Source organism: Aureobasidium namibiae (genome assembly GCF_000721765.1).
Source record: "Aureobasidium namibiae CBS 147.97 unplaced genomic scaffold scaffold_24, whole genome shotgun sequence".
NCBI classification, from domain to species: Eukaryota; Fungi; Ascomycota; class Dothideomycetes; order Dothideales; family Saccotheciaceae; genus Aureobasidium; species Aureobasidium namibiae.
Genome location: NW_013581185.1, coordinates 162,412 through 176,743, shown reverse-complemented (window position 1 = coordinate 176,743; position 14,332 = coordinate 162,412). Strand labels below are relative to the sequence as shown.

Sequence of the window (14,332 nt, the reverse complement as noted above, 5' to 3'; positions counted from 1 at the left end):
TTTTTGGGCACTCAGTCATTTTTCAATACCCACACGATCAATCTCTATATCCACACCTTCAGACTACACCCGCAGCAACAGACACACATCCACAATGAAGTTCGATTTCTCCATTCTCGCCGCTGCCACCGCCCTCGTCGGCTCAGCCAGCGCAGCTCCCCAGAACAACAACAACAACAACAATGGTAACTGGCAGAGCTACGCTTCGCAAGCAAGTTCTTACTGGCAATCAGCCAACCCTACCGCCACAGGTGATTACTCTTCGTGGGCCAATGCCGCCTCGTCGTACTGGAACAGCGTCAGCCCCAGCGCTGCCCCTTCGCAATGGTCATCCTACGCCTCGGCTGCATCCTCATACTGGGCTTCCAACAGCGGTAGCCAGATCACTGCCGCTCCTAGCGCGTTCCCCTGGGCTGGCGGCTACGGTCCCGGTGGCTATGGAGGCCCCGGTGGCTGGAGAGGCGGCAATGGCTACGGTCCGTTTGGCGGCGTCAACGGCAACGGTACAAACTCTGGCTGGGGCCCTTGGGGTCAAAGCGGTGCTTGGACTTCTGGTCCTTGGACCTCGTGGTGGGGAGGCAGCAACTGCCCTGACAGCACATGGTCTGGCTGGACCTCTGGACCTTGGGGCACAAACGCACCCTGGACCTCTTGGTCGGGCTGCCAGGCTTCCACTACTGCCACCTCTACCGTTACCACTACTGTCTCTGGCGTCCCCACTACTTCTCTTGCCTACGGTATCCAAGTGAATGCCGCTACTCAGGCTTCGACCGCCTCGGGATCGGGTAGTGCTGCCACAGCTTCGGCCACTGGCGCTGCCAACAATGTCGGTGTCTCGGGCGCTGGCGTTGGTATCGGAGCTGCTGTTGCTGCTTTGTTGATGATCTAAATGACTTCGGTGGGTTGCATGGAGATGAATTGCATGACTTGTTATGAGAAGGAGTGTATTGAGGGTTGCTTGTATGTTAGATAGTGATCGGAATGCATACATTTCCTCCTCTTTCTCTGTGTGTTCAATGGCCGACTCTGATTCTTGTTGGAATACCTGTCTGCGAGCTGCTGCGTATCGAAGTGATGCTGAGAATATGCTGATATGCAGCTTAAGACGTTCGTATTGTCGTGACTTGGTGTCTTTTTTGACGACGCCCGAGATGCCCAGCGTCGGGCGCAATCTGCAGCGAGCGGTGAGCGTCTCCTATCCTTTGACCCTCAAGCACAACGATACGCACGTACAACAAGCCCTTCACGTTGTTAAGCTTGCTGCTCTCCATCAACCGAAGCTGCTCGTGTCACAGCAAGCGAAATATCAACTCTCCGCCAGGTCGAAGGCGAGGCGACGTGACGCTTGGTCTGGCAAGCTGTCACCAGGGCACTCAACGACTGCATTCCTCTCCATCAATCACAACATTGAGAACAGCTCCTCCTCCTCCTCGATTGCATCACATTTCGAACCTGTCGTCACGTCCATCGGCAAGCAATCGCCTTTCGTCCTTGGTTGCTGTCGCCATTATAGCATGAACGCCTCCGTAATGCTGCGCAGCCAAACCAGCCCGCCCTCTCTAATCACATACCACCCATCACCGCTCCGTTCGCCGCTCATTCACGACTCGAACCGCACGGTCTACTGCGGAGGCAGCGACCGAATTTTGAAAGGCAGTGGAGAGAAGGAATATACTCAGACATGGTTGCACGGTCGGTCTCATCTCACGCACCCGAGCGATGCTGGGAGTTCATCTACGTCCCACGAGTCGGTTTTCAAGCAGCCTCTGCTATAGAGGATGCGTTGCACAGCTGTAAAATGAACGGTAGGTCAGTAAAAACAGAATGGTGAGTTGGTCTCTTTCTTTTCTTCGTTGTCCGGCAGCCCATGCGCTGGTCCGATGAAGGCTTCGCGCCTGTTCTCTCGTCTTTCGTCGTCCTCCTTACCTCTCTTTCCCTTTCCATGCTTTCCTACGTGCGTGACCCCTCATTTGACTGTCTCGGCGACAACAAAGGCAAGTGCGAAACATATTATTCTTCCCTTTCGTGTTGGCTCGGTCGCTCTTTTGAGGAATGTGTTGTATGTTTCAAAGTAAGTGTTGCTTGTGTTTGTGTGAGAGATAGCCGAAGTTTCGAAGCACAAAACGCATGTCAATCATCACGTCTTCCTCTTTGCCGATTCCAAAAGTGCATCTGCCCTTTAATGCTTTCCACAGCGCTTCTCAATCCACTCCACAGCCATGTTGTCTTTCCTCAACCTAGCCCCAGAGACCAGGATGACTGTCTACGACTTTCTGCTCCAGTCAGCCTTCATGAGCAACAAGCGCATCTCCTACATCAGCGACAATGCCCTCCACCAGAGAGATCCTCCAGGCGCTGTGCGCTACAAATTGACATTCAGGATCCGCGAGAATCACCTTACTCTCAAGGGCAACAATGCCATCAAAAAACAGAATGTCGCTAATGCCGAGTGCAACATCCACCTCGCCGACATCGACGATCTCCTGGGCCTTGCAAACACATGCCGCTTGCTCAGATCAGAACTCCTGGCCCTTGCTTGGTCCAATGCCGACATCTCAATCACCTCACCAGCCCTTCTATCGGACTTGCACTACATCTTCATCCACCGGCTGTCCAGCAATGCCTGCGCGTTCATCCGCACCCTACAGATCAAGATCGAGGACTACGCCTGGTCATCCAGAGACATGAAACAAGTTGTTGGTCTCGTTCACAATCGCCTTCCGCGACTCGAGGAACTGGTCTTGAATTGTCCCATCAGAGCACAACCCAGTAAAAGAAGCATCAAACCTCGGAACGATTCCCTGGTCGCTCTAAGAGGTCTCCCTCGAGAGGTCACTGTCAGCTTCCACTGCTGGAGGACGCAACACCGCTCTATACTGGGCGGCAGTGGCGATTCGAGTCCAATGCCCAAATGGAGCAAGAACATGGATGCCCACTTCAAGAACATCAGATATGGACTCGATATGAAAAGTCAGAAGCGGAGAGATGAGCAGGCAAGAAAGGAACAGGGCGATCAGATTGCGGATATTCTTGGGGCTACGGTCGAGCTGCGTTCCCTCGGCATGACATGATCTCTGGCATGCAAGACAGAGCTGGGCATTTCTTTCGCTGGTGGCGGTAGATACGTCGGTACTTCTTGTATCGTGCTGAGATTGATGGACTCACTGTACATAGCCGTAGAATCCTGCGTCGTAGGCATGCATCAAGGCATCGAAGTTCGTGTGTCATACCCAAGGAGTTGAGCAGCCTCTTGTCTGAGCACCAAGATCTCCTTGAAAATAGCCACGTTGGCTGAGCATCTGTTCTCGAATGCAATGTAGTAATGTCGGCGAGTCTCACTGTTCTTCGCATACTTCAATGTGGTGAAGCGATCGGGAAAGCTGAAAGTTAGTTGGACCTTTCCCTCATTGACGTCTGCACCACGCTTCAAACCTGCAATCATACCTTCAGAAACGCTAGTAAGATCCTCAGCAAGGAACCAAATTCCATCATTGTCTTCTCGTAGATTTTTCTCATATTCGTTGATTTGACGAACAAGTCGTTTCTGGGTGATCTCGAGCTCCTTTCGCTGCTGATTCTCCAGGCCCAGTCCATGGCGGATGACGTCCCTGTGGTATCGCTCCAACAAGCGTCGATCTTCAGCCCCGAGATCCTCATGCTTCTCCACGACGGCGTTGATCAGAGAGAAAAGTCCCTCGTGCACTTTAGTCTCAATCTCGAGATCTGCGTATCGACCCTCGGCTTTGGTCTACGCATCGCAGATATCAGAGTTGGTCGAGACTGTCTGATGAAAGCAAAGGACAGGGATCTCGCAAGTCAGGGAGTTGTGGATGGGAGCCAGAGGTACGAGGACGTTCTGAAAGGTTGCTGATTCCGGCGTGATTTTTGACAAGATATCCTCGTGGGCTTTGCGTGAGCCCTAAATTAGTTCTTCGACACGCGAAGCTATGTAGTCCTTGTCCTGCGTGAACATTGGCGGAGGACTCGGGGATAACTTTGTCAAGGTCATCTTGGTGCTGGAAGACCAAGCCGGGTATCGCACAGGGTCCAATTCTTCTGTAAGTAGAGGCCCGTTGGACGAAACCACCAGCGAACAGATCTATCCATCATACCTGAGGTATTAACAGAATATATATGTGTCTGGATGCACCGTCGCTAAGGGACAAACTAGCGCGGCTAAAGATGCCTGAATTGCCAAGAGCCAAGATAAGGGACAAAAAGCTTATGTCGCAATTCAGGGTGGTGTCGCTGCCACCGTATTCTTCAACATAAAAGGCAGGTGCTTAACAATAATCACCCAACAGAGATCTATCATTGAACGTGGACAAAGATAAGGAAGAGGTGACGTTATATTGTGACTCTTAATCTCATCATGCGTACCCCACTGTGAGATTTTGAGGAATTATTCGGCCTCGGCAAAGTCGAGAGACCTCGGTAACTCTATATCCATCATGGAGGCATATATACTTCAAGGTATCAGTGAGAAATGGGTATGGCTATGTGACAAGCTCGACTGGAATAGGCAAGTGAACTGCCAATACGCCCGAGTGCTGAGATGAATCAGGTGCCTTTGGGTCGCGAAATAAAGGATCTTTTTGGCGCGACAGACCAAGACGAAGGATGCGCTAGCGAATCTAATCACGCCAGTGCAGTAATGAACAAGCTGGAGCCTGCGTTCCGGGGTAATGGTTCATCCGCGTTCTTCTGGCAGAGCCAAAAATGTAGTGAACATTAGCTGACAGTTCCCACAAGTCAGCTCAACCTTCGCTGCACTGCATGCGTCCTCGCCATGTCTTGTTCATACGACAGGGACGATCTTTTTGGGCCTCAGTATTGCCGTGCTTTCGACTTGACGCTGCTCTTTGAACAGTCTTTTCTTCAGATCGCACCATGCGCTGTTCTACTCCTCTACCTGCCAGGTCGTTTGATACGACTGAAGCGGCAGAGTGTCAAGATTCTGAAGGCCAAAACACGTATTGCGAAAACTCTTGCCCTTCTGGCGCTCATAGGGACTCAGATCGCTCTTGTCGTGGCGTGGGCGCTCGTTGGTAGCCTGCGAACGAGAGCCTCAATTCCATCCGCTATCCTCTCGTTGCTCGCATCAATGGCTTTGCTGTACCTGTCAAACCTCGAACATCTACGCTCTACAAGACCAAGCTCTACTATCAATGCTTTCGTGTTCACCACGATTGTACTTGACGTCCCCCAATGTAGAAGCTTGTGGCTCCGGTATTCTCCTGGTGCCCTGCCAGTAATTTTCACCATGAGCATGATAGCGAAAACCGTTGTTCTATATCTCGAAGCACGTAGCAAGAAATCTATCCTGCTGATCCCCTATCGACTATATGGCCCAGAAGTTTTGGTCAATCTTTACGACCGGACTCTTCTCTGGTGGCTCAATCCACTGTTCATCCGGGGCTACAAGGGGTTGATCACATACACGGAACTATTTACTATCGACCCAGATCTGGCTTCAGAAAGAAACGAGAGAGCTTTCTTAGATCGATGGGTAGCAGGTACGATCCTTTGAGCAGGTCTGCTGTTGTTCTCATTCTCACTTTTACAGGAACTCCATCCAAATGGCCTCTTCTGCGCGCGATGTCAAGAATGTTCACATCTTTGCTCATCGCCATAGGCGTCTCCAGATTGGGATTAAGCGCGCTGAAGCTCTCGCAACCCCTTCTCACTCGCAAGGTCACCTTGTGGCTCAGCGAAGAACATGTGGACACATCTGCAGGTAGAGGTCTTATCGGCGCAACAGTGCTACTCTACGTCAGTTTGGCACTAGTCAATGTCACGTCTAAACGTTTACTTGATCGTCTAACGACCCAAGTTCGAGGCGTACTGATATCGGTAATGCATTCCAAAAGTCTCGCAATCTCTACAGAGCATGCAGCAGATGGTGCTGTTCTTAGTTTGATGACCAATGATACAGATCGGATCTGCTCAGCTATTCCAGTGATTGCGGGATTATTTGCGGCCCCTTTCGAGATAGGTGTTGCAGTGTTTCTTCTTGAGAGGCAAATTGGTGTGTCTTGTTTAGCTCCAGTCTTGCTGACTGTTGCTATTAGCGTCGCGGGCTTCGCCAACTCTAAGAGAGCCTTTCCCTTTCAGAAAAAATGGCTTGCGGCTGTGCAACAGCGAGTGTCATATACTGCATCTGTTCTCAATTTCCCGAAAGGCAGTAAGATGCTTGGTCTAACCGAAATTCTTCGAGAACGTATCCAGGATCTCCGAATCTCCGAATTAGCTGCTTCCGCCGCTTATAGAAAGTTTGTTGCCATACGCAATGCTTTAGGATTTCTTCCGGATGACTTGGCGCCTGCGGTGGCCCTCTCTGCCTACAGCCTTATCAGCGGAAGACAGCTTGATGGATCCGTGGCATTTACCGCATTATCGCTTGTCGAGATTCTTTGCACTCCGATCCACGATTCCATCGTTGCAATGCCAGAGGTTTTGAATTGTCTGGCAAGTGGTGAGCGAATAGAAGAGTTCTTACTTCGTGGAGAAACCTTTGCTAGTGCGGAGAAGCACCAGAAGACACCGAGTTGCGCTGCTCAAAATGAACCAGAACCCATTGAGCTGTCTGTTCCTCCAAAATCGATCCATGACGGGAGCCCGGTGGTCGAATTTCGGAATGTCTCTGTCCATAAAGGAAGCCGCTCGAAGACAATTCTGGATTCAGTCTCGTTCTCTATACCTCCGGCTGCGCTGACATGCATTGTGGGTCCCGTCGGTAGTGGTAAATCAACATTACTCCACGCCGTCATCAATGAGCTGAAGTGCAGTAGTGGTGAGCGCATACTGTCCAATCTCTCGCAAGACTTTGGGTACTGTGCGCAGGATCCGTGGCTGCCCAGTGGGACTATCCAGCGCTTGATCATCGGCCCCTCTTCACTCGACGAGCCTTGGTACACCGCTGTTGTGAATGCATCTGCTCTGGACATCGACTTTGCTTCTTTCCCACAAGGTGACCAGACTGTCATTGGCAGCAAAGGACTATCTTTGAGCGGTGGACAAAAGCAGAAGGTGGCTCTAGCTCGGGCGTTGTACTCACGTCAGAACTTTCTCGTCTTCGACGACATTCTCGCAGGATTAGATGCAATATCCACCAACACCATCACGTCCAGTCTCAAATCAACCTGCAGAATGTACAACACAACAATAGTGATCGCCACCCACGCCACTCAGCACTTGCATCTAGCGGACCATATTATTGTGATGGGAGATGGTGGCAGAATCACCCAGCAAGGATCCTTGTCGATGCTCCGAACTCATGATGCGGGTTTCCATACCGTAGAGCATCATACAGAGGCACGTCATCGACCCGATCATGAAGATCGAGATGCACGGGCAAATCAGAATCTGTCTACCGACTTTGAGATCAACAGCGATCTGCAAGAGGATCTCGCACGTCAAACTGGCGACACAGCGGTTTACAAATATTATGCTGCATCAATTGGCTGGAAGCTGATATCAATCATGATCTTGACAGCTATGTGCTTCGCCTTTGGCAAGACGTTTCCTCAGGTTTGGGTGCTTTGGTGGGTGGGAGATGGAGACTTGAGCGACCGGAATCGGCCCATCAGTGTATGGATTGGAGTATATGTCTTTGTCGGTACAATCGCAAGTTTATCGAACCTTGCACTTCTCTGGAATTTTCTAGTCTGGATCGTTCCAAAATCTTCCGCACAGCTACATCGACAAATTCTGAACAGCGTCATGGATGCTTCGTTTCCATTCCTTGTTAGCACAGATGCTGGAACAATTCTCAACCGATTCGCTACCGATATGTCACTCATTGAATCACAACTTGCAGGAGGGATGGTGAACACTGTTCTAGGGTCAGGTGCCTGTATTGGCTCAGCAGCTCTTATCGCTGCTGGCTCGGACTATGTTGGGATTGCCATACCATTTGTCGTTGGCATTCTTTACCTACTCCAAAAGTTCTACTTGCGTACTTCGCGCCAACTTCGCTTTATGGAGCTCGAAGCGCAGGGTCCATTGCTCTCCCATGCTCTCGAAACTCTTGAAGGCGCATCAACAATCAGAGCTTTTGGGTGGGAACATTATTCACATCAAAGATGCCTGGAACTATTGGATAAGTCACAGCGACCGTTCTACCTTCTGCTCTGTATACAGAGGTGGTTAAATTTAGTGCTTGATCTGGTCACCGCGGCTATTGCAACGGTGGTAGTTACTTTTGCTATCGTATTGAACGGTAATGCGAGTCCAGGCTCTGTCGGATTGTCGCTCTTGAACGTTCTCAGTTTCAATTCATTACTCGCAAATTTAGTCACCTCTTGGACGCTCCTCGAGACTTCTCTTGGAGCTGTGGCTCGTTGTCGAAGTTTCGAAACAAGCACACCGTCGGAGCATCGAGCTGCGGAAGTCGAAGAGGTGACAGACACCTGGCCATCAACGGGAGACATATATTTCTCACAGATCACTGCCGCGTATTCCGAGACGGGTCCAGCGACATTGTCCGATATTACACTTCACATACGACCGGGTACAAAAGTGGGGATATGTGGTCGTAGCGGGAGTGGAAAAACTTCGTTACTTCTTACCCTTTTTCACATGATAGAGATGACAGCGGGTAACCTCTTCGTTGATGGTGTTGACTTGGCAAGTCTCCCGCGAGCTGTCTCTCGACGCCGGTTTACTGCTGTTCCCCAGGAGACGCTTTTATTACCTGGTACAGTACTCGCCAACCTCGACCCCGAGAACTCACACACCCCTGATGTCCTCAGATCGGTCCTGGTGAAGACTGGACTCCTTGATCTTGTCAATACGCAAGGAGGCCTCGAAGCAGATATGAAAGAGCTCGGGTTGTCGCAAGGCGAGCTACAATCTTTTGCTGTTGCTCGTGCCCTGCTGCGACCTAGTCGATTACTCGTGCTCGACGAGATGACTAGCGGAGTCGACGAGTCCACAGAATCTCGCTTGCTTACATGCATATTAGCAGAATTCAGGAATAGTACAGTGATTGCAGTCGCGCACCGTCTGCGGACGTTGTTGGATTTTGACTTCATAGTGGTCATGGATGCAGGTCGTATAGTGGAACAAGGACATCCCCAAGAACTGCTTCGGAAAGAAAATGGGTGGTTTTCGAGATTGTGGGAGAGCAATGGCTAGACAGTCTGTCAAGAGCAGTGTGCGGACCGTAGTCAAGCCTGATGCAAACAATGTATTGTCAGTCACACACTGTGCCGTGCAAAGGTATCCGCATCAGCAGAACAAGAACTCGGTCTGGCTGATTTTCGAGTGAAAGGTCAAGCATAGGCACACACCGAATGAGTCTTGCACCTGTTGGGAGGTGGCACGCAAGAAACTTCTAAGCCGCGAGAAACGATGCGTCTGTAGGGCTTGAGTAGAGGGCAGAAGGTGGGTTCAAGCACGCAGGGGAAATCTTTGGCCCTGCACGTGCTAGGAGGTAGGACAGGAGATTTAATTGACATGCAGAGATCGATATGTCAGCGGGAGGCAAGGGTAGATAGGAGGAGGAATGTGTGATCAGCATGCTCGCCAACTTCGAGCCATTCCAGGACACGAACACCGGGAGAGTCTGAAGATGCCGTCACGTTGCGAGAGATGGTAAGACCCATCGGCGGTTGCTTAAACAAGTACTATCAAATTGGCGACACTGAGGTCTTTACAATCAGTGAAAGTCGTGTTATTGTCGATGGAAGCAGATTCTCATGCTGCGTTGCGATTGATGCTGCATTGTAAGATTTTACTTGCATGATGCCGGAATCTCTTCGGCGTCGGCTCCGGCAACCGCCGAGCGTAGTCAGCATGCCTCGGTCATCCCATGTGAATTTAGCACTCTAGAGCTCACGTTGTGCAGCTTCATTTGAACCGTGACATCGATCTCAAACACCATCATGCCAGGGTCGATGGCAAATATCGTATTGACGACCGTGACGCCTCCACGACCAGGGAACGTCATTTCGGAGAATGCTGACAAATCGCCTTCCTCGCCGTTCGATACAGAGAACGACATCAAGAATAGCGAGCTGAGTGGACAAGAGCTTGCATCTACTGATGGAGGACCCGCCGCTTGGAGATTACTAGTCGCTGCCTTTGCGTTCGAAGCATTGCTGTGGGGTACTACCTGCTCGCAGTTCGACTATGAGAGTCTCAAGCTGACCAAGATGAAACATAGGCTTCCCTTCATCTTTTGGAGTGTTCCAGAACTACTATTCACATATCCCAGTGTTCGCCGGCAATCGCTACATTTCGGTTGTGGGGACTGCGGCCTCTGGACTGGGGTACCTCGGTGCACCTATCATCGTGCCTTATGTGCAATCTCATCAGCACCGACGTAGGCAGATGATTTTGGTCGGGTGTATGTGTCGCCCGATACTGAAAGGTTGAGGCATCAACTGATGACTGGTTAACAGAGCCCATCTGCATCCTTGGCCTCATTGCAGGATCCTTCGCCTCAAACCTCGGCATACTCATTCTCACACAAGGTGTAGCCTACGGACTCGGCTTTCTGATCTTCTACTACCCCATCCTGAGTATGGTCAACGAGTACTGGATCACTGACCGAGGCATGGCATACGGTATTCTCTGCGGTGCTTCTGGGATCTCAGGCACCACTATGCCTTTTAAGCTTCAAGCGCTTCTAGAGAGGTATGGGTATAGAATCACTCTGAGGGCAGTAGAGAGGTATACCATGAAAATTCAAGGATAGAAATACAGAAGAACAAGCGAGATATATATGACACAAACTACATTTCCACCTAGATACAAGAACAGTCACGTTTCGAGATGAGTAAGGAGAAGGACAAGATTGATTCGGAACCAGCTGGTGAACGATGGTGGCTACTCTGGGCTCGACAGTGCCTGAGTGTCTAATTCGCTTCCTCAGCACTAGCAACCCAACTGACGACTCGTCGTGGTCGTCCGGAGTCGAATCAGCAGCTCTGCTGAGTACGCATCTCAGTCTCGCGGCGTATGTTGGCTTGGTGGACGGCTCCAGCGACAGCCATGTTGTACGATGAGCTGTTACGGCCGCGATGAATGTGTTGATCACCGCCCAAGCTGTCGCGGGTGTCGCTATGGAATCTGGCAATGGGAAGATATAGAGACATATGATATCTAGAGACTTACAAGATGATCTTGAAAAACATGGCGTAGAAGCCACACAGGATGAGAGTGCCCAATATGATGGTAGCGAAAGACAGGATAGCGGTCTCGACGAAGGTAAGCACGGCGTGCATGTTGGTAGTCGGTGGTTGTAAGATATGGCTTGAGTTGTTTGATAATTGTCGAGGAACGAACTTTCTCTCGAGTCCGTGGTAGGTTCAAGAGCGTCGATGAACTTGAAAGACGCGGTGGGCCGGTATCATAGTCCGGAAGATTGACTCGAGTTTGCAGATCAAGCAAACGTCTTCGAACAGGTGTTCGTCGGACTCTGACAGTCTCTTCAGATTTGCCGCTATCTGAGTGTGCACGTTGATTCGTACTTTGGTCTGGATATTGACTCGATTGAGAGAGGTGTATGTTTTTGGCAAAAGCAATGAGCGTTGTCTGATCCCTGAATGCTTCTGTGCATCCCGATAGTGACACAGTGACTCTGTCTGGAGACTTGAAGCTCGTGAGATCGATGATCTCCTGATCCTCCATCGACTTGGTCAACACACTGTCCTCCAGACTTCGATACTTCCTGATTTTTCGTTGGGTACGGATCCTGTCTGTACATTCAAAATGATCGAGAGATGGACCAGAACAGAAGAAGATTGATGATGTTACTCTACATGAAATACAAGACTGGGCATCGAGAAAAGGGAAAACTGCACGCCTAACGGCCACGACCAAGAATACTCTGTACAGCCTCCTGAATGATGACTCTCTGCCACTCAGGCAGATCAACAACCTCACTCGCTCTGACCAAAAGATCCACACTCTGCCCAGTAGCAGCTTCCTCCCTGACTCTCTGCTGCTCACGAGCAACAGTGGCAGCAAGAGCAGCAGGCACAGCACCACCAGCAACAAGAGGGAGACCGACGACAATGGCGGCGTGGGCAGGAGCGTTGGTGCGCCAGGAGGCACACAAGCAGCAAGCACAATTCTGCAGGTCTTCCTTGAGCAGGGAGGTGAGATGAACACCCCACGTGCGCCACGACTTGAAGTAATGGCCACTGGGGTGTCCATAGATTCTCATCTCCCTGCGACCAGGGTAGACACGATGCTCGACCTGGTAGCCAAGGGGGAGGCCGCGAGTCTGGAAGGGAGCGCCTCCTGTAGAACAGATTAGTAAAAATTTCAGGCGAATGCACGTTGCTTTACACACCGAAGAGGACTTGCAAGTCAGCTTGACGCCCGAAGGCAGCGCGGAAGTCTTGAGCGACCTGATCAGGGTCGACGACAGCGAAGAGAGGGTCGCCCTCGTGGCAGAACGATCGATCTCCATCGGACGGCAGGAGATCCAGATCTATGATCTGCATGGGACCAGCAGCGGCGGGAGCAGGAAGACGGAGGCCACCAATGGTAGGATGGAAGGCCATTGCGGGTGGAAAGGAAAGGTTGGTGGTGCTGAAAAGGAGGAGTTGTTGCTGTCTGGGTGCGCGCAAGAAGGAAAATGGGATGTAAATTAGCACGAAGGTTTTGGTGCATCGTGCTGTGGCTATGCCAAGGACAGGGAAGCAGTCATCTCATTCACAAGAACTCGTACTAGCTAGCTATAGAAAGGCAAAAACATGATGGAAACTCTGCACTGTCCAGAGAGATAGTATACGATGGAACTGCTTCGTTGGAAAGCCATGTGTGTAGCACAACTTCCTGCATTCTGATGGTCACCATACACAATATATCATCGTACTGAAACAGGTTCTCGTTGTCATCTCTCGATGACATTCGATATGTGTCAAACTAGCTACAAGAATGCAAGAAGTACTAGGAAAACACTGACCTGTCCAAGGAAGTTGCACGCCAATAAACCACTTCAATGTAAAGCCAAATGTATCTGCAAAACTCCATGTATCTTTACAATCAACCTGCACCCCACACTACGTCCTTGAGAGCAGCTCATTCAGCGCTCAATGACATCCAATATTTCAATTGGGTTTTGGTATCGTCATTGACCACTCCTTCAGTCTCGGCATCCTGATAGACGCTAGCCCAAATCTAGGTACCTGTTGTTTCCAAGTCTCTTCAGTGAGCATATTATAAAAGTACTTCTGAGGGATGGGATAGATAGTCTGTCTGCTGGTACTACCAGCAGCTGGGGTGTCAGTTCTCACACGCTCAACCCCATCATCCTCTACCCAGAGATCCCATTGCCCTTCGATATACATTCCAAAGGGGCAGTTGACCATATGTCGATGCTCTGTGGTGTCGCAGGTGGTATATGCAGTCATTGCATAAGCGAGACCGCCGAGTAGATGGTCGATCAAAGCACAGCCAAGCTCATTGCTTCTGTTTCCTTGTATCCAGGGCTCCTCTGGGCTCTCATAGGTTGGATGAGGAGGAATTGGGAAGTATGCCATAGAAAACGCATGAGCAAACTCATGTACAAGTGTTTCGGCGAGACTGAAAACTGTTCGGTCAATGGCAGAGTCGGAAAACAATGTGCGTGGTCGACGGCTCAATGGCACATTGAATCTGTCGAGCCAGCCTTCGAGCTGTTCGCCATGCTCGTTGGTGTCGTTCACGTCGTCGTCACGGTATCTTTCCAGGATCGAGATGTAGGATTGACAGATGTGAATATCTGACTGGCTAGTGTAGCTATCGAGACTTAGTACTTGTATGCGAATGGTGACAAGAATTTGACTTACGCTTGACTAGCACTTCTGTCTTGATTGTTTATCTTTTTGCGCGGCCTAGTCACACCATAACCCCCCACTGTCACCATCTCTCTAAGGGGCATGAGGTGCCATATCGTCCAGTCTCGCATCTTGATAATTTTGTTGTACACTTCAGTCTGCTGCTGATCAGTCAGAGTAGCGGGGATGCTGGCAACCAAACATGGTCCATGAGTCGCATCGTGGAACTTTGTCATCGACTTCGTATTTGCGATGGCATGGAAGAAAGCAAGCGCGGCGGGGTCATCGAGGATCGCGCTCGCCAGAAGCAGAGCAGGCTCCATGAGATCATACTCATCATCGTCAATGTCTTTCCACATGCCTCGTCTCAGGATCGGATGGATGAGCTCGGTTCTCCGTCCACTCGGGTTTCTCTTCCCTGCCAATCTGCCCAATGGCTTCATATCGACATCTTCGTCTCCGGGGTAGAAGTTGATGAATCCAGCTTTCTCCAGCACAGAAAAGCCCCAATGACCGAGCAAAGCCTGCCATACCGCCTTGTTATCACTCGGAGCACC

At 50.6% G+C, this 14,332-nt stretch overlaps 8 protein-coding genes across 8 annotated transcripts; 3 read left to right on the top strand and 5 right to left on the bottom strand.

Annotated features, from left to right (window-relative positions):
- Positions 1-94: 94 nt before the first annotated feature.
- On the top strand, positions 95-3,071 carry M436DRAFT_67782 (uncharacterized protein; the record flags this gene model as incomplete). Its single annotated transcript, XM_013567601.1, has 6 exons — positions 95-851; positions 974-1,007; positions 1,100-1,751; positions 1,810-1,827; positions 1,865-2,071; positions 2,196-3,071. The coding sequence occupies 6 exons, from the start codon at positions 95-97 to the stop codon at positions 3,069-3,071; spliced, it is 2,544 nt and encodes an 847-aa protein (XP_013423055.1).
- A 131-nt stretch (positions 3,072-3,202) lies between these two features.
- M436DRAFT_67781 (zincin) lies at positions 3,203-4,009 on the bottom strand (the record flags this gene model as incomplete). Its single annotated transcript, XM_013567600.1, has 2 exons — positions 3,203-3,748; positions 3,938-4,009. The coding sequence occupies 2 exons, from the start codon at positions 4,007-4,009 to the stop codon at positions 3,203-3,205; spliced, it is 618 nt and encodes a 205-aa protein (XP_013423054.1).
- Positions 4,010-4,789: 780 nt separating this feature from the next.
- M436DRAFT_57391 (putative ABC transporter) lies at positions 4,790-9,138 on the top strand (the record flags this gene model as incomplete). The annotated part of the gene is made up of 2 exons (XM_013567547.1): positions 4,790-5,516; positions 5,567-9,138. 2 exons carry the CDS (start codon positions 4,790-4,792, stop codon positions 9,136-9,138), a joined length of 4,299 nt encoding a protein of 1,432 aa, XP_013423001.1.
- Positions 9,139-9,887: 749 nt separating this feature from the next.
- M436DRAFT_67779 (uncharacterized protein) lies at positions 9,888-10,702 on the top strand (the record flags this gene model as incomplete). The annotated part of the gene is made up of 3 exons (XM_013567599.1): positions 9,888-10,110; positions 10,220-10,327; positions 10,407-10,702. 3 exons carry the CDS (start codon positions 9,888-9,890, stop codon positions 10,700-10,702), a joined length of 627 nt encoding a protein of 208 aa, XP_013423053.1.
- Positions 10,703-10,925: 223 nt separating this feature from the next.
- On the bottom strand, positions 10,926-11,231 carry M436DRAFT_86024 (uncharacterized protein; the record flags this gene model as incomplete). Its single annotated transcript, XM_013567631.1, has 2 exons — positions 10,926-11,067; positions 11,122-11,231. The coding sequence occupies 2 exons, from the start codon at positions 11,229-11,231 to the stop codon at positions 10,926-10,928; spliced, it is 252 nt and encodes an 83-aa protein (XP_013423085.1).
- Positions 11,232-11,812: 581 nt separating this feature from the next.
- M436DRAFT_86023 (uncharacterized protein) lies at positions 11,813-12,518 on the bottom strand (the record flags this gene model as incomplete). Its single annotated transcript, XM_013567630.1, has 2 exons — positions 11,813-12,252; positions 12,305-12,518. 2 exons carry the CDS (start codon positions 12,516-12,518, stop codon positions 11,813-11,815), a joined length of 654 nt encoding a protein of 217 aa, XP_013423084.1.
- A 549-nt stretch (positions 12,519-13,067) lies between these two features.
- Positions 13,068-13,556, bottom strand: M436DRAFT_57463 (uncharacterized protein; the record flags this gene model as incomplete). Its single annotated transcript, XM_013567562.1, has 1 exon — positions 13,068-13,556. A coding segment is annotated over one exon (489 nt), but the record flags the coding sequence as incomplete, so codon positions are not given.
- A 329-nt stretch (positions 13,557-13,885) lies between these two features.
- M436DRAFT_25702 (uncharacterized protein) lies at positions 13,886-14,296 on the bottom strand (the record flags this gene model as incomplete). Its single annotated transcript, XM_013567542.1, has 1 exon — positions 13,886-14,296. A coding segment is annotated over one exon (411 nt), but the record flags the coding sequence as incomplete, so codon positions are not given.
- Between the last annotated feature and the right edge of the window lie 36 nt (positions 14,297-14,332).